Source organism: Prinia subflava, chromosome 5 (assembly GCF_021018805.1).
Source record: "Prinia subflava isolate CZ2003 ecotype Zambia chromosome 5, Cam_Psub_1.2, whole genome shotgun sequence".
NCBI lineage: Eukaryota > Metazoa > Chordata > Aves > Passeriformes > Cisticolidae > Prinia > Prinia subflava.
The window spans coordinates 11,722,030-11,741,120 of NC_086251.1; the positions used below are offsets into that span (position 1 = coordinate 11,722,030).

A 19,091-nucleotide genomic window follows, 5' to 3' on the forward strand; every position below is an offset into this window, starting at 1 on the left:
CCTCATTTATTCAGTAAGTTTTCCTTTGTAGAGGTAGCTAGCAAAACATGGAAGCACCATCTTTGACTTGGGAGTTTTGCAAGAGTAACTGGTAAGGTAACAGTCACAGAAATAATTTTTAAAATACTACAGTTTTCCGGACTGGGCTGGTTGTGAATGAACACCTTGCAGCAAACTAACTTGTATGAAAGAGAAAGAATACTCACATTTGTACAGTGGTCAGGAAATGTCCTGGGAAATAAGAAGAATGGAAGTTATTTCTTTGATAAGTCAAAGCCACCATTCCAGCTACCGTTTCCAGAAACTATTAGCAATGAAATTTAAGGAAAAAACAACCCTTGAACATTCACATCAAATGATACAACTTTAATTTCTAAAAGGTGATAAGTACTAAGAAACTGATCTAGTTGACAGGCAATTAATCCTCCTTGCATAGTACATTTATCTTTGTGGGATATCAAGATTTACAACATTTCAGGAAAACTGGCACCTAAGTGAGCAAGCAACCTCAATCCTATACAAAAGTTACAGACAACCTAAATGTTTCCAAGTTTTACTTTCTAATTTATTCAGAGAATAGCCTTTGCTTTGTCCCCATCTATCCCACAGTATTGAATTCTCTCACTGCACATTACAGCTGGCTTCTGTGTAGAAAACTTAAAAGACTGCAACCCACACTGATACAGTAATTCACAATAAACGGGCTCATTCTATTCAAACTTGGCCTTTCTCAGGCCAAATACCTCAAGGAGTTATGGACTTTATTTATATGGACTCACAATACTTGGGATTACTTAATAAAGATTTTGTCCAGAGGATGTTCAGTCCTTCCCTTGAGAAGGCAAAAGGTGAGGCTTCAGTTCCAGAAGTGCTTTTGACACTAACCTAAAATAAGCACTGAATCCTACAGAAAGCCAAAAAATTTTAACTTGCTTAACCAGCTTGCTAACAAGATAAGAGTAAAAACTTCTTCATATAAAAAAATTCAAAAATTACATTTTGCTGTATGTGTTGAACATATCCACAGTGGACTTTTTTCCTTTACAGAATGATAGTTGGAGAGGAGCACTGTACTTACATCATCATTAATCCCTTTTTTCTAGTAACTGTGTCCTGATTTTCAAAAGCACTGATTATCAGCACGTCCTAGGTACTGAAATGGTAGCAGCAGGCACTCAGAACTGTTGAAAATAGACTATTAGTACTTGTACTTTTGCTGCAAATGCACCTTTTGAATGGATAACTTCACCTTTTTGTGAAAATCATTCTTGGAGTGTTTTAGAATGTCTGAAATAACTATTACTAGTATTTGCTTAATACACGGTAATGGATTACGATCAAAATTAATGTCAAAAAATTAGGTTTATGATAAATAAACTTCGGAAAAATTTATACACGACTGTAAATAAATAATTTGAACTTCAGTCTCAGTAAGAAGTAAAACAATACGTCACACAACAATATCATCCTATCTAAACAATACAATCTTGCTATATTTTATTGCATAATAATTTGAGAGTAACATCTTAAGTAAAATATGTAAAGAAACAAAACCATTAGATTTATTTTCTTTAATATTGAACAACCAGTTCTTTGTACATAATCCAATTTAAAGATAATATAATTAGCACTTCCAGCATTAACAGTCTGTATTTACAATGAATGAGATGGGGTAGATAATCTAAAGAGTATTCAAATCTGTATGAAACAAATCAAAATACGAAGATTTACAGTAGTAGGCTCAAAATCCAAGACTTTTCCATTAATGGAATGCAATTTAAAAAGGCTTTGTTGCCTTTATTACTTGTAAGGTTTCCTGAAATGGTTGTTTAAACAGCTGAAATCTTCAGTAATGCCTTCATTATTTGTACATGACATTAAAAATTAATTCCAATACTTTTATTTTTTATTTGCTTGTAGACCAGTCTGAAATCTGATGAAAGGATAAAAAGGAAGTTTACTATATAATCCTAATTCCATATTTCTGAATGCAACGGTTGGAAGTAGAGGATGTCAGTCCATTCCAAGGGTTATGTACACAAAACTTAGAAAATGTTCTTCACTCTTGCATAAAATGTGTACACAGTATCACTGAGTGGGGGACTTCAAAGTTTTTATGGGCTGTTGCTGGCATGGACCCTTGTTGGTTGAAAATAAAATACCTTTCACTCTATTGTTCTGGTAGCAGTTTGGAAGTTAATCATCAATCCCTGGTGTTTCCCCCTGTTGTATTCTGGAGGCTATTCTAATGGCTTCTTCCAAAGACTGTTGTTCTCCAAGCTGAAACGCATTTAAACAGAAAGAAATCCCAAATGTTACACTTGGATAAAAAATGCATCAAAAAATATCTGAAAGCAAAGATCTAGATACCAAACAATCCTTCAGCCCAAGTAAGTGTGATCAGTATTGTCACACCTCTTCTGGGTAATATATACCAGCAGCTATCTAATCAGCATGCCAATTAAGATAGCTGCTGATAGGAGATTACACTGAGTTTCTATGTAACTACCAAATACATGTGCTTCAAAGAACTGCTGCATGACAAACACACTTCATGACTCACAAAGTAGGTGATATTTTACTTGGCAGATATTGCAAAGCTCAGACAAGCCTCGCAGAAGTCACACTGGCTGTTGCATTACATTTTATCACTGGTAAAGCAAACAAACATCTTCATTTTTCTTAACTCTCTAACAGAGAGTCAGCTCTTTGGAACACCACATGACATTAATTTATAGAAAAATTGTATGTTTATTGCAGAATCCCAACTGCATAAAACAGCTGTTGTGATGACACTGATTCTGCAGTTAGTTTAGAGAGGAAATTATCTGGTACTACGAGAAGCAAGATAACCAACCCTGAATAAAGACATCTTGACACGATTTTGGGAAGGAAACCATGGAGTTTTATAATATGTTCATGGGAACACTGAACATAACCTTAACCTCACCAAAAAATGTAAAGCTAGCCATTACCTATTGGCTCAGAAGAAACACATATAAGATTATGAAAGGTAAAACCAAACTGGTTGACCTAATGGAACAATCCTTGTGAAAGGTAAAACCAATTTGTTTGACCTAATGGGACAATTCTAAGTATCACTTGTTATTTTTGCAGTCACATATCTGTTATTTTTGCATATCACATTCTGGATCCACTCAAATCAAGACCTCTGTTTTCACCTCGTTAGGGCTTCAATAGGACTATTAGGCTAATGGCTTTACCAGCAGTTAGAAACCAAATGAATTAATTTATTAGTATCAAAGTACAAAAGAAAAGCCAATCAAATCCTCAGGAATAATCAACAGTGTTTTAATTTTGAATTCTCTCTCTTCTGTTTGTGTATTTGAAGTTTAATTAATGTAAAGAGACTTAAGTTAATGCTCCATTGCTGGTAACAGAAGAGGGGCTTGTGCAGAGAGTGCCTGTTTTCCTTTCATTCAAAGGACCCACTGCTGAGTGTGAAAGTTACTTTTTTCTTGCTCTCATGCAAACAATTGCCTTCTGACATGGTTTCTGTTACAGGCAGTTTTGATTAGTGCCAACTTAGCTCAAAAGAGAGGAGTTCAGAATTCAGAGCTTCTCATCTTTCAACAGCATCTGACTTGCTACTTTCCATTTAACAAAAGGATAAAGAAACAATCTCTCATTTCTGCTTGAGGATATGAATACTATTCCTTTCAATCTAAGCTCTTAAGAGCTCTTTCATACCTAGAAATTACCTTTTCCTGACAGTGTTTGAACAATGTGAGGAACTATTTACAGAGACTGCTTGTACTGTGCTGGTTTGGGACATAACAGAAGGTCACTATTTCCAGAGATTTCTGATTATGAAGCTTTCTAGATAAGTATTTGCACTATTTTGCTATTAGCATTTCAAGGTTCGAATAACAAATTTGCTAATTTTATAAGTTCATAGCAATTTATCCTTGAGAGTTTGGCTTTATATGAGTCAACTCTGTATGTAAAGCTGAAGGATGAACAAAAGCACTTTTTCACTGAAAACCTGTGAGTTCATGAACAACTCCGTTGACCTGAAGTTTGGCCCTCCCCCAGCCTTCCCCTTTTTTCAGAGTTCTACAAGTAGATTTGGAAAATCAGATGCTGTTTATTCCTCTTCCTAACCCTATATATTATTTAAAATATGAGATCATATGGTCGTGGGGTATTTTTTTTTCCACAGAAACCAAGCTTATTCAAATTATTTTGTTACCTGACTAGGTAGCTTCCAGCTCTAGAAGTAAGAAACACTCAAAAAAAAAAAGAAATTATCCCCATCTCACCTGTACTGCAATTTGTGTCCCATTGGATGTAGCCAACAATGTAACAGGTCTAGTTTCTGTAGTCACTAGATGGTGTCCGTGCTGCTGGTGTCCCATTTCTGAAGAGGCGCTGTGAAACGCTGCCAAGTCTTGGGCCACGATTGCAACCTTCAGGACAAAGGGACAGAATCAGCTGCTTGGCAGATCTGTTCCTGCTCCTCTGCTCATACCACCACTGCCTTCACAGTTACATTCAAAGCTGGGATTGCTCATGAGCATAATTGTATTGTGCAAAAGAAAAGTTGTCACAATTGTGTTCTCCAAATTATCTACTAGCTCTTAACACATAGATATCCTCAGGACTGCAGCAATTCAATCAATGCATCTACACACCTGTGATTATCTACACAGAGATGAATAACTATCTTCATTTTCCCATGGTGCAATTTCAGAACAGTAGAATGCATTTTAACTTAAAGGTAACATCATATTTATACTAAAAAGTTAGCTGTTTTATCTGTACATTAAAAACCAACACATAGGTACATATTTAGACAAATGTTTCCCATCTGCCAAATAAAGTACAGTCCCATAATACTGACCAATGAAATTACAATTCATACTGGATTCTATTCTTAGTTCTGCCACTCATTTACTATGTGATTTTGGGGAAAATGCTTGGCATTTCAAGGTCTTATTTAACAGACACCTAAATGAACCATTGGACTGGTAACTCAGATTTTTTTCTAGGTACCCACTTGTTTCTAAAACATTCCACCATCTGCTGATGTACAGCACTAGAGTCGAACACATCAGGCACTTAGGAGGGGAATGTGTAGCCCAGGTGCTGGGAACTGCTTTGTTCAGATAAATCCACATCAATGACACAAGTGTAATGGCTCCCAGGCCCATTTGACAGCAGCTCTAAAGGGACATGACCCAGGTGTGCAGGACAGTGTCTCACCTGCTGTCCCTCAGTGCCCTCTGCAGTGACCATGGCCACGGAATGCGTTCCTGCCGAGGAGATGACGGCGTCGTGGGCAGGGACCGTGATGGTGGTGCCATCCTGTGTCACCATGGTGATGGTATTGCCGATGGCCTGCATGTCTGCCTGGGATATGTTCACCTGCAACACACAGCAACTCCTGAGGAGGGAAGGGTTTCACTGCTGCTCAAGTCAGAGCCCTCATCCCATCTGCCTCACTGGCTGTGATCTAACAGTTCATGACCTTTCACATACACTTACCTGTTTACAGAAAACAATGTGGCTGTCAATAGTAGAAAGAGGCTGCATACTTAATCACAGAGCCTACAACTCCATGATAATCAGAGTGTATCCCAAATAACAGCATAAAAGATTATCTATGAATGTGTCTTACACAGAGGTCAATGGGATTCAAGATTGCACCACCTGACATACTTTGATCTTGATGGAAATACTAAAGAGGCCTATGAGGGCTTAGAATTTAAACCACAAATAAACAATCCATAACAAATTAATGATATAAGTTACTGATGTCTCCAGTATAAAGGCATTAGGTCATCAGATATATCATTTGATGTCTGATTTACAAGGTAATAAATCCTAGAACTGAAGTCAAGCAGAATGATAACTTAAATGTAAGAATTCTATGTCAAGACTTCTGCAGGCCTTCATTTTAGAGGGTAAAAATGCCAGTTACTTAGTATTGCTGCAATGTCCAGAGCTGGTAATAAAACAGGCACTTAGATATTTTATTTCAGGCTGAATTCAGAATATATCTTTCATATGTTACTGGTATTTCAGCTGCCCTGCCAGCTGATACAGAAACATTTTCCCAAAAGCCTTCAATATACTGCCACAGTGAATCAAGAGACTTGTTCTGAAATCCCCTTCCAAAGAAATTTCTTATGAAATCCTTCAAAATATGTATCCCTGGAAAACATTTTTAAAAAGACAGCCACAGGAATGTTCAAGTGAAAACTAGTATCAAAGGATTCCTCATCCTTTAGTTAGAAACTGCAACTACCAACCAAACTGCTTTGGTAAAGGAAGCACCTGGACTGAAAAGACTTCCCACCCCTCAACCTCCCCAAAGTGTGTGCAGATGCCCATCAGATATTAACAGCATAATCTGGGAATTGTGAGAAATCTCAGAAACAGGCTGTATATGTAACAGTTGTTAAAACAGCTCTTTTCAGAGTGACAAAGATAAAAAGGAGAGACCAACCCCCTAACTTTGTACTAACAGTTTCACTTAGGTATTCAACAGGAAGCACAACCCTTAACATACCCTGACACAGCTCCAAAGAAGCTTCTTTCCTTAAGAAATGGACAAACATTCATCAAGAATCCTCTGTGATTTCAGGGAGCCCAAGAAGAAGCTACAAACCTGTGCTTCAATTCTCAGCATGGTTTTGTCAGCACTTGAACACTGCAGTTACTTACATGTTGGGTTCCATCCTGGGATATTAGTGCCACTTGTTGGCCTAATCCTGACTGAGTAACTGTAGCAACCTGTGCAGAAATGACATCTTCTCCCTCTACACCTGTCACGTAGGTGATCTGGGAGCCTTTGAGCACATCTTCTCCTTGACCTAGTGGATACAAAAGAAGGCAAGAGGATACTTACATACTCTAAAAGCTCCCGGGACAGCAAATAACAAGGATTAAGTCCCAGTCTCGTCTGAAGGTTTTAAACACTCCAACAGAAAAATTTAGTGGAAAGATGAGAAAAATAAGGAAAGATACCAGAAGCAAGTCAGAAAGTCTTATTTTGGGAACACAGGGTATAATTTTCTAGCAGTGAGTTTAAAGATACATAAACACTACATATACATATAGTCTGTAAGCAAATATTAAATGTGATAAACATTTCTAATTTATTAATTAAATGTTAACCTCTCCATGCAAACACAACTGGAATTATTTTTTTTAAGTTATTAATTAACAAACACACAGAAGAACATAGCAATGCTTTTGTGTGAATATTTAAGTAAGTTCATTATTTTGATAAATGTTAAACATCAGCAAATGAATGTTATCATTCCTTTAAAAGAAGAAATTAAGCTATAGCAAGTCTGCTTGAGGCATTCACTGCAGTTTCCCACAAATATGTAGCAAAACAGATTTTCTAACCAAAACAGTTTGTGCAGATACTTCCAATCTTCAGGCACATCTAAAAATCACAATTTGAAAGTGGTGTTTGTCCTAGCACAGGATTTTCTTCAGTCTGATCCTTTAGAGTCATAGGATTCAACTCATGTTACCATGAACAGCATACTCTGAGGACTACTGCAGCACAGCTGCTCCTTTTCATCTCTTTCTCTAGGACAGTTTACTGAAACTGCTCTAAACCACAGCAAAACCAGCCCATATCACTGTGCAGCAGTGTTTGTTTCTTTGGGTTTTTTTTCCTCAAGGCAGAGCCTTTACTCCCACATAGAAGATTGTTACCAGCCATGGCATTATCTATCTATCTATCTATCTTTGAAAAATCGCTAACAAAAGCCCAGTAAGTTGTAATCAGCTTATAGTCTCTCTGGTCCCTTCCCTACATTCATATTTTCAGCAGGTTTGCTGAGACTGCAACTCAAATTTCTCAACCCCATGACTGCTATAAATGACTTTATTATCTGGCCAATTACCACGCAATTTTTGTTTCCAAGTTGCCTACCATGCTAAAAAGTCTTACAGAGAAATTAAGGTTTCTTTATTAAGTACTTTAACTTTTTATCTGTTTTAATTTCCTTGGCTATCAAAACCTCCCAACAAAATACCATCCAGCCCATTTTTTTTTTTTCACAACTAGAGATTGAAAGGCTGCAATTCTAACCTGGAGGTGGCTCAAAGAAAGCCTCTTGTTCTTCCTCAATGGGTTCTGTGTCGTTGTGCGCTGTCCGTTTGTGCATAGCAAGGGTAGAGATCTGCTTGTAGGTCTTCCCACAGTGATTGCAGTTGTATGGTTTGGAATGAGTATGTACAACATGATGTTTGTATAAACTGGAATATTCTGTGAAGCGTTTGTCACAGCCAGGAACGGTACAGACATAAGGTTTCTCCCCTGCAAAAGGTAGTAAGAGAACTTTATTCAGGAGACACAGGAAAAATTGCCAGCAGATGATATTTAGGGACAAACCTGCATTACGAACTGTACTTTAATTTCAAAGACAACAGAGAAGCTCAACCCTGTCTATTTTTAAGAATTACTGCCAGTAAAAGTTGGGCCCATTTTTCTCCCTATCATTCCATCTAAAACATCCTTCTGATGAAGGCAGAATGATACAGGCTGAAAGGTGCAATCTCAGTTTGTCATTGTATTGAGAATTTTGGTTTTTTTTATTACTGGGAGCCTCATAGTTTTCCTCGATGATCAGATTATTGACAAGTATCACTTTTGAGTATTGAAAGCTCTGAGGAAATCCATGGGAAGCATGTGTATAAACAATTATGGTTTCATATAGAAACACCTTCCATTTAAAAATCACTTAAACAAGTGTCCAAAATACACTGTAATCTAAAAATATAAACTGAGATACAAAACGTTCCTCTATGAAGCTTGCCTGTGTTTCTATAAAATATATAATGTTACCAAGCTGATGTGGCTATCACAGACTTTTACATTTTAGAGTCTTCGAATTTGTGCTTATTACTTCTGTTTATTAACTCTGAAAATCAAGTTAGGTAAGTATTTTCATATTCATTCTATAAAAAAGGAAGTTTTGACCACATTTCCAGCAGCGAGGAAAATACAGCTGGGATGAAAGGGTGACTCATAACAGTAAGCCAAAGTTAAGCTCAGACTTGTCCTTTACTGGTATTTATTTAAGAAACAGCTCACAAGGGAGGCAAGCCCCAGAATGATAATTAAGGATTCAGCTGAATGTTCAGTTTAAAAAACTTTGTATCCAAACAAAAATTATTCTGCCTTGACAGCAAGGTGGGAAATCTAACTGCTTAAATATCTTCAGCTGAGAGGAGGCCCAACCAGAATTACCAAGCCGAGTCATATAAGCATGACTACACCAAATTACAACACACCAAGACATTGTTCACAAGGAGAATGACACAGTCTCTACCAAGTAGATTCCACTTCAAAATACAATAAATCACTCATATACCTGTGTGTATTCTCACATGATTCTTGTAATTAGTTGCACTGGCAAAAGCTCTCCCACATCCTGGCTCTGTACAGTAATAAGGCCTTTCGCCTGTGTGTGTCCTGATATGAACCTTTCTAATATTAGATGTTGTGAATGACCTGCCACATCCTTCAAACGGACACTTAAAAGGCCTTTCACCTGAAAAAGAAGATAAGAAAAGGTACACAAAAGAATGAAAATCCTAAATTACACTCAGATATGAATGTAGGAACCTAAAGCTACCTAATTTTATCTTTGAGATCTTCAGTCAGAAATACCATTAACATGTCACTGTGGAGTGTTCCAGTTTAGCCCAAACTAATAAAATTCAGGAAAATCATACAGTCTGTAAGTTAAATTATGCAGCATTTCGATTAATACTTTAATATGTATAGAACAGACTCAGTTGCTTGGATTAGCTTCCACACTGCCTATAATCTAACAATTATTTAGAAACGTCCCCAATTGTTAATTTTTGAAATGAAAAAAAACCATTCATGATTTAACATGCAACCAGGATAAATACAGATTAGTAAAACTTGTTATAGAAAGCACTTAACCTTAAAAAAGAACAAACTTTCTAAAGAGAAGCAGCCATGAAACTCAAGTTTCAAACTCCCAGACCAAAGCAAATAACAAATACAGGTTCTTTCAGAGTTAAGTCTCTTCATGTAATACAAGTTTAAGCACAGTAACTTACATCACTGCACCAAAGCATTTCACTGTGAATAGCAGACAAAGCCAACCTGTAACACTCCAATAACCCTGACCTTTCAGACCTATCAGAGCAAACGGAGAAGGAGAGCAAAGCGGGGTAAATTTGAAGACCTTCGAGCCACTGACAGGCTGTCCTGGTGTAATTTCCCACTTCTAGAGCCAAGTACACTCCACGCACTGTACTGCTTACCAAAGAGCAGAATCTGAGAGGAAGAGAGGGCACAACACCACTACAGATATAACAGTAGGTACTTAAAAACAGAAGAACAGGTCCTCATAGACAGTAATACCACAAAACTCCAAAACAGTTCACTCCTTGGCAGAGGAAACTACTATTCACTCCTTTGGGCAGCTGTTTTGGCAAAGTTTTCCAGCTTCTTGCAGTGTGTATTCCCCGTACACGCCTCTTTGTTGTGTTACCATAGCTCCCCTAATCCTTGCTTCAGCCAAGACCCCGGGGTTGCAGAGCCAGCCCCACCCAGCAACAGACCCTGCACTACACACAACAACAGACCGCTCTTAAACAGTGCCCGCAGGAATGTCACCAGACCGGTCCCTGAAGGGGCATTTTCAAATACTAATGTGCTTCCTAGAAAAGCGATCTATTTCTTGATGACAGAGAACTCCATGACTAGAAATGCAAAGCCTTGAAGCTCTACCCCACTGCAGCACAAGGTTCCATCCACAGCAGCTCTTCCTATCCCAGAGTTGTGTCTGGAGAAGTCGTGGAGAAAGCCGAGGCAAGCATGTGACGGCACTGACAGCGAGACTTGACTCTACTCAAAGAGGGGAAAAGTCACCTCTGGTTAAAATAGGCAGAAAATGAAGGCAGCACTGACCCTGACGTACCTACTAAAGGAAGGGAAAGGTTTCTGAGCCATGGGAGAGAGTGGGAGAGCCCAGACCTGCCTCCCCCGGGTGCCCTGCTGCAGCTTGCACAAGGTATGAGCGCACACTCCATTCACCTGCACAAAGCAATTGCTGCAATTTTCTTCTCATTCTTTAGCTTCCTGAAAACACTCAGAAATCTCAAATAAGACACCTCTGGCCACTGGGCTGCTGGGAGATTATGATTCTATTACTAATATTGTTCAGATGGGTATGTTACATAGGGCTGGCTCAAGTATTTTGTCTCAACTGCTAAACAGAGATTAAATTACCACACACCTTCTGTGGCCATAAAAAGTAAAGAAAACAGTCTACAGCTAATGAACTTGTCAAACACTACAGAAACTTTTCAGTTTATAGTCTGTACTTGATGCAGTGCATATCAACAGTCCTCTTCTACAGCTGAGATGATACGTGTTCATCCTGATGTTTAAAAATCAAGACAGCACTAATCCCAACAGATTCTCTTTGTGTACAGAAGTAAAAATAAGGCAGAAATCTCTTAATGTACTCCTGAGTTTTCACAATTTTATTGCTTGTATTTACAGCCTCCCATAATGTTATTTTTAACTTGAAAAATATCCGAACGCTTATTTCTTTTGTTTTTTCTTGTTGACTCACCAAGATTCAGACAGTTCAGTGGAAAAGCTTGTCAGTGTTTTAGCAGAGACATAAATATATTTAACGGAATAGGTTAGCAAACGATAGATTGTTCTTCCTACATTTAAGGGCTGGGGTTTTTTTGTTTGTTTGGGTGGTTGTGGTTTTTTTTTTTTTTTTTTTTCTTTTTTTTTTTTTTTTTTTTTTTTTTTTTTTTTTTTTTTTCTTTTCTTTTTCTTTTTTTCTTTTCTTTTCTTTTGGAAAATCATAGGCACCAAGAAGACAGGGTGCAAACTTGTTTTACATGTGTGTGCACCCACACAGTTTTACAGTGTAGTGTATGCTGTCTAGAATTTGTGGTTTGGCTTTCAATTTAATGTCTTTAGACAAAATGTAAGATTTTATTTTTTGTGCCTTTGCAAGTTTTAGTAACAGTTGGTCTTCTATTTTTGTTTTTCTGCTGCATGAAGACACGGGAAACGAGGATAACAAGCTCAGAATATCAACCTTCATGAAGCTAGCATGTGAGTTACATTAAAACACCAAAAGTGAGGAACACTCAAGCCATTTCTAAAAGGCAAGACAAGATTACTGAGGAAAGGTCCCTTGTTCTGTTATAGCTGCAGATAAAACTAAATGCAATGAGTGACTCAGCGACAATGTAAGTGAGGCACTGCTAAAAGTTAGTGCATTTGCAATAGCAGTGTGAATGCTTTAGCACTTTTTCCAAGAAAAGCATGTTGTATTTGCAGTGCTTACCATGCTAAAATGCTGCTGAACTCATTGGGCTTCAGAAAGAGAATATACACAGGCTGATTTTGTCAGTATAAACTCACAGAATGAGGAGAGACAAGAAACTGAAAATGCACCTAGGTGAATTCACACAAAAGGAATGTGTGCTGATAGTACCTGTGTGGGTCCGAATGTGCTTCTGCAGGTCTCCAGATGTCTTGAAGGATTTGGTGCAGTTCTCTTCTGTGCACCGATACGGCTTCTCACCAGTGTGCGTTCGCACGTGACTTTTTAACCCATACCCTGAGGATCACAAAGGATATTAGTAGGGCATGAGCAAAACGTTAGCATGTTCATAAACCATCACCAGCAAAAGCTGTGCTTGCCATTCTTATCAGGAATGTTGATGAGTAAAATTTACTCTCTCATTCTTCATGAGCTCCTCATTCTATCCTACAGAGCAGCAGAACTCTGGATAACAGTTTAGAAATTCTTTGAATCTTTATTTTTGAAGAAAAGACATTTCCATAATGCTTCTCTTTCCTTTCAGAAGATAAACTGCAATTATTATAATGTGGACAAATATTTATTCTGCCTTCTGAGGAAGCCATATGCTGTGCATTCCATCTAGTTTTTACCTGTTCCCACTACTGTCATCAAAATGACAATTAATTATTTGCTCATAGGAGGAGCAATAACCACTAACGAAGTCAGCAGTAAAATCACATACACAGGTGCTAACCAAGAGCAGTCATAGACACTCATTCTCCTTAAGATTACTTTTAGGAACTCATCATCATCAAAAAGTCTACCAGTTAGAAGTAAACTTTGGATCAGGCCCTATATAAGTTATTTTGCAAAGAGCATTTAACCAAGATTGTCCTTTCAGCACTTCCCTGAAAAGATAATGACTAAAAAAGCCTGAAACAACCATTTTAGAAAATGAGCCTGAATTTCTCTTGTATTCACAAGTGATGTTTACATTACTACAAAATAAAGTCTGTAAGAAAATGGCATCTGCTTTAATTACAGAGGTTTCTCCCCAAAACAGCTGAAATTCCTATTCTTGATGTTTTTAAAAGCATGAGGCATGTGAACCAAGCTGAGCATTAATTCACTTTTATATCTAAAATAAACTCAATTTCATGACCCACACCAGAAGAGTTCTTAGCATTTAAACCAAAGAGGACTCAGTACTTAAAGTGAACTTTGTCCAAGGCAAAGGTGGCTGAACTACAATAGTACAATGGCTCTGATCAAAAATACAGTATTTATAAACAAACGACTGTTTATAGCCATACATCATCTGTTGCAAAGGAAGAGACTATTTCATTATAAAAACCCTATATATTATATTATATATATATTCATTATAAAAAACCTATATATTTCATTATATAGTTTTGAAATCCCAATACAAACACTATGCAATTAAACTTAGGCACAGCCCTTTTAACTTGTGGTTGTTTCCCTTTTGACTTTTTGCATCAATATTTATTTTGCTACTTTCTATTCAAAGCAACTGTAGAAAATGTATTAGATCAGATGAAGTTATTTTAAAAATACCTCATTTAAAAAAACAGAGCCTAACTTTTCTAAGCATGATACTAATTTACATTCCAAGTAAAAGAATAAAATTTGCGACAAGTTTTGCTCTTCCATGTTCCTCCATGTTTCATTCCTGATAATTGTATTTTGCATAAGCAAATTTAATGTCAGAGAGAGCATCACTTATGAGCAGAGTAATCTGTACAAATAGAGAGTTCACTTCATGACAGATGTCACTCTGATACAAATTCAATAAAGAACACTTAAACCAGCATCTTCTATCAAAACTCTTTTCAAGTAGACCAGAACATCAGGAATCTGCTCCTAGCCTACAGGTTCAGCTTTCTATTAGCACCTCATTTAACTTTTGATATTAGTTTAATGGTAAGAAAGGCCTATTTTTTAACATTTAGTTTGACTGTAGATGACAGGTGAAGAGTGAGGGAAGTGTTGAGTGCTTCCCCCTTCAGTAAGAATTAAATCCTCTGTCATTTCTATTGCTACACTAGCTGAAAAGATGACTTTTTTTTTTCCAATTGTCCCAACCAACTCAGCAGTTAAAAAAGGCAATATTAAAAACTTACTTTATTCACAAACAGGAGGAGCTAGTCTGCAAAAGATTACCTGTTGCAAAGGCTTTGCCACATCCAGGGTGTTCACACTGGTATGGTCTGTCTCCTGTGTGAGACCTTTCATGCACCTGTTGATACCCAATACAGTGACTTAGAGAAATGTTGTATGTGGTTACTTCAGCACAGAAACAGTTCATTCTCAAAGCCAACATATTTTCTTTATCTCACCAAGATTCACATTGAAGCTACTGTTTATATCAGTGATGAAAAAATAATGAAATATGGTAAAAACATTTTCCCTAAAACTACAGATTTCTCTTTCCAAGGTCCAACCTGATCCTGCCAGTCAGTTTGGCACAAAACACTTCTGTAAATACGTGAAGAGTTGCCATCATGCACTACATTAAAGACAGGAGATTAATATGTCTCAGAGCCTACTCTCTGTATGACTTTTGACTCCACTGAATATTTCCAGTAAAGCTCTCATACTGTATGAAACATCTACAGCAAGGACATAATTTTAGCAAGTGACTCATAAAGCCAACCACTCATTGATTCAAGTAGTCAGAGACAAAGCAGCAATGTGAGGTTACCTCATCAGCAAGGGATTGTGTAGCCTCAGCTGGAATGTGAGCCCTATACCATTTAGCATTTCAGTAATAACTTTACTTAATAAAAAAAAAGGAAGAGAATTAAGAAGTTGCCATCTGTGAAGAAAAGATGTTCCAGCTTTTCACTTTGAATATTAATTTTGAAGTGTCTCACTTTGTACTATGATGCTGAAATATTTCAAAAACTAGAATTTTTGCACCATCATGCATACATGTAAAGTTGATAAAGCAAATGCTGGGTTCCAGAATTTCTGTGACACTGCTGGTGGAAACAATCTCAACATGGTAGCAATATAGCAGCTGAACATGATCCCAGAACAGTTAGTAAACTCAGCTGAGCACAAGCCAATTACTGTCAAATCAATCCAATAAACATTTGACAAAACAGCCCCATTGCAACTGTCTGTCTCTCAATTTCCATTACTTTTAACCACATGATCTTTCAAAAAAAACTTATCTACAAAGTAGCAATCCACATTTTACATCTCATCACCTTAAGATGGTGAGCTGTCGTGTACAGTTTTCCACAGCCATCATAATCACAGCGAAAGGCTTTCTCTCCAGTTTGTTGAGATTTTGCAGTCACTCTTGTTCCATGCCCTTGTAAGACAATCTTAAGTGAAAGAGGAAAAAAAATATTTTAAAAGCCTCAACCACATACTAAAAAAACCACAACCAAAATGGATCAGAGAAGTTATTTTATTTTGCTATCAAGCCAGAGCTGATTCTGACAGTTATCTTTTGTTTCTCTTTGCTATGCCTTGTATTTCTGCATCCTCAATAAATAAACTAAAAATAAATAACTGAAAAACACAATGGAAACTGTAAAACATATTTACTTGTACCTAGCAAATTTAAAAGCTTGCATTAATTGGTCAAATAACAAAGACAAATAATCTAAAATATAAGCACAGTGGTAAAATGACCAAATTAGTAGACAGACAAGTCTCAGATTGTATCTGAGGTGATAGATCTGTTCCTAAGGGAAATTAGTTATAAATCAGACCACCTTCAAATATAAGTTCACAGAAAGGCCAAACAATAAGTAAATGTCCTTAGAATGAGCACTTTGTGAAAATGAAGGAAAGCATTTTGTACTTGGTCTGCCATGCATGTATTTTGATCAAGCTAACTGGAGCATCGTGAGCTAGGTTCTACTCTCCCTTCTTGCATGACAACAGGAAAATAAATAACACAGCTTCAGAAGGCCACTGAAACCCCTTGTACAAGCTCCTCCATACAATGACATGCAAGAAACAATCACACAGACTGAACACAGAGGCAGAAATCCAAACATCAGCACTTCGATACAACTCTATGCAAAGCAATCAAGACTATTTTATAGGACTGTTTGTCCTTTAAATCACCTCCCTTTTGTTACCGATCCAATTCTACTCCAAACCGTCAAAAGAACATTTCACAGGATGGATGAGGAGACAATACTCTCAGCATAAAATAGTGTCAGCTGCAGCAGGTTGCTCACAGCCACATCCAAATGAGTTCTGAATATCTCTAAGGATGGAGACTCCTGAAGTCTGCTCCCAATGTTCACATTCCCAACAAATTCTTCTTGGCAACTGAGGCTCTGCAAAGTGTCTCCCTTTGTCAGCTGCTCAGTAACCTGCTCTAGATTGCCCATTGCCATCCCTGAGCTCCAGAATGCTTCTCATGTGCCCTGCTGTGATGCCCTTCTGGCAGATACCCAGGGTGTTAGAATTCCTCAGGAGGATGTGGGCCTGTGAACACGAGGCTTGTTCCAGTTGTCTGAAGAAGGCGTCATCTTCCTGATCATGACCTTGTGGCAGACAGTCACTGCCTGAGCACCCACACTGCTCTGAGCCACCTCCCACCCCAAAGCCCTGTGCAGTCCTGCTCTTCCCAAGATACATCACCACAGCACTCCAGTCATCTGAGCCCTCCCACCACAACGCCCTCATGTCAGGGAGACTGCAATCCTGCAACAACACATAGAACCTTATTTCCTCTTTCAGAGAAAACACAAATTTAACTGCTAACACCTTTCCTACAGATTTTTCAGAGAGGAAGGCACAACCCATTACCTTCAGACTGTTTGTAAGACTAAAGGAGCAAAGTTCAGTACGAAATTTTTGATCAGCTGAAATGTTCAGCTCCATCACTTCAGAAAATCTTCTCTGGAACCACAGAGAAAAGCAACCTCCTGGATCAAGAAAACCATTACTGATACTATTGTTTAACCTATGACAGGATGAATCCCAGAAATCGTTTCAGTACATTACGGATCATGAAGAATACACTTCGTTGAGCACCTGCACTGAAGCACTATATTTTTTTCTATCACTAAACCTACTACTATTTTTTTGTTCTTCCAGCATATAAATATGTATATACTTGCTAAGTTCTGCTATAAGGCTCAAGTATGCCAAAGCTTAAAAGAAATTCTGTAATGTGCTGATATCTGCAAAGAAATAACCAGCCATAATCTTACCAATATTAAGATGCATATAAAAACTGGGGAGGAAGTACCTTTCTAATAACGTGGAGCTTACTGAGAGGAACTGTGTATTTCAAATACTTTTAAACAGAATGAATAAACAAATAGAATTTAAACCCCCCTATTTTTAAGAGATCACAATTGCATCCTGAGCTCAGAGAGGTAACACAGGAGCAAAACAAAGATCTCAGATCAGATTTTTCTATTGCACACATAAAAGCAGAATCATATAACCAAAGTGTTTATTATGAACAGACGGGTAGGACAGGTTTGAAGGGAAATAGTGAGATATTCATTTGGGCACGCAGAGTCTTTTGTTTTCCCATGTAGGAATCACAAAGAGTTTTCATGGTTTTTTTTCTTTGCTGAAACGCCTAACTAACCATGGGCAAGTCTGAGTGACTGCTTAGCAGTGTGACATTGTTCTGCTCCCTGTAGACTTAAAAAGTTTATAAATATTCACCTATTTAATTCTACATCTAAATATGAGACTATTTTATATATTATATATTAATAGATATAAATACAGAATGAGTATCTACTTAAAGATAGGTATCTACTTAAATCAAGATATAAGAATGATTTATATTTTCATACATAATTGATAGCTTTGGGCCCCTTCAACTGAAGGCCAGTTGTAGACATCTTATAAGGGTCAGAATTTGAGATGAAGCCTCACTACCTTTTTGAAATACCAGATTTTGTTTTGTTTGGAACATATAATGCTCCGTAAGATTGGCACATTTCCATATTGCACATATGCTGCCATATATGTATAAGATAAAGCCATATAAGATAAAATCAAAAATTCAGTCTACATTTAGTTTGCTTTGGGGCTGAAGCCAAAATCAATATTTAGGTGGATACTGATTACAGGTAATTTTGCTTAATAGGTTCTTACTTCAGGTAAAACCAATGAAAATTTTATCTTCCACTTCCTTGAATTTTGCCTTTCATTGGAGTTGTATCCCTATTACAACATACAAGTGTGCAAACCCTCTGAATTTCTTAGTTTCATTTTCTGGAACATGATCAAATACAGTAAATAATGCAATTATTAGTTATTCTCTCCTTTCACAGTCATGCCGCACAGGCTAAAGGGAAGTGTCTGCAGCTTTAAATATTGTGGGATCTAAATTGTTAAAGATTAAGAACAGAAGATTTGAGCTAACTGTGAGAGGTGAGCCTATAATTATTCCTTTCACAGATAATGTATTTTGATCTTGGAAGAAGACATTTTTCCTTCTTGTCTACTTCATTATTTCTTAAATTAAGCAAAAAGGAGAAAAGGTTTGCTCAGAGAAGTCCCATTCTCAATGCAATGACTTTTCAATTTTTGATTTTATCATCTGAACATGTGAAGATATAGAGGTTTTAGTATTATTTTAGTTGGATATTTGAAGCCCAGAATACATTTTTCTTTGTCTTTTTCTTTAATAAAATACATCATAATGGCAAATACCATTGTCCTTACATAGTTTTATGGATCCCAGGGAAAAAAGCTTGAGAGTTAGTAAGTTACCCCTGTATCTTCCAGCACCCTTTCAACTTTTACATTAATCTTTTC

The 19,091-nt window shown here is 37.2% G+C and overlaps 1 protein-coding gene across 4 annotated transcripts in view; it reads right to left on the bottom strand.

The window, feature by feature from the left end:
• Positions 1-1,466: 1,466 nt before the first annotated feature.
• Positions 1,467-19,091, bottom strand: part of ZNF143 (zinc finger protein 143) — a 37,423-nt gene continuing 19,798 nt past the window's right edge. For all 4 annotated transcript variants that reach the window (XM_063398018.1, XM_063398019.1, XM_063398017.1 and 1 more), the window contains 9 exons: positions 15,545-15,664; positions 14,493-14,568; positions 12,498-12,623; positions 9,363-9,542; positions 8,078-8,305; positions 6,691-6,839; positions 5,227-5,388; positions 4,284-4,430; positions 1,467-2,280 (listed from right to left, as the gene is read on the bottom strand). In XM_063398018.1, coding sequence (XP_063254088.1) covers positions 2,197-2,280; positions 4,284-4,430; positions 5,227-5,388; positions 6,691-6,839; positions 8,078-8,305; positions 9,363-9,542; positions 12,498-12,623; positions 14,493-14,568; positions 15,545-15,664 — 1,272 coding nt within the window. In that variant the 3' untranslated portion in view covers positions 1,467-2,196. The remainder of the gene's footprint in view (positions 2,281-4,283; positions 4,431-5,226; positions 5,389-6,690; positions 6,840-8,077; positions 8,306-9,362; positions 9,543-12,497; positions 12,624-14,492; positions 14,569-15,544; positions 15,665-19,091) is intronic.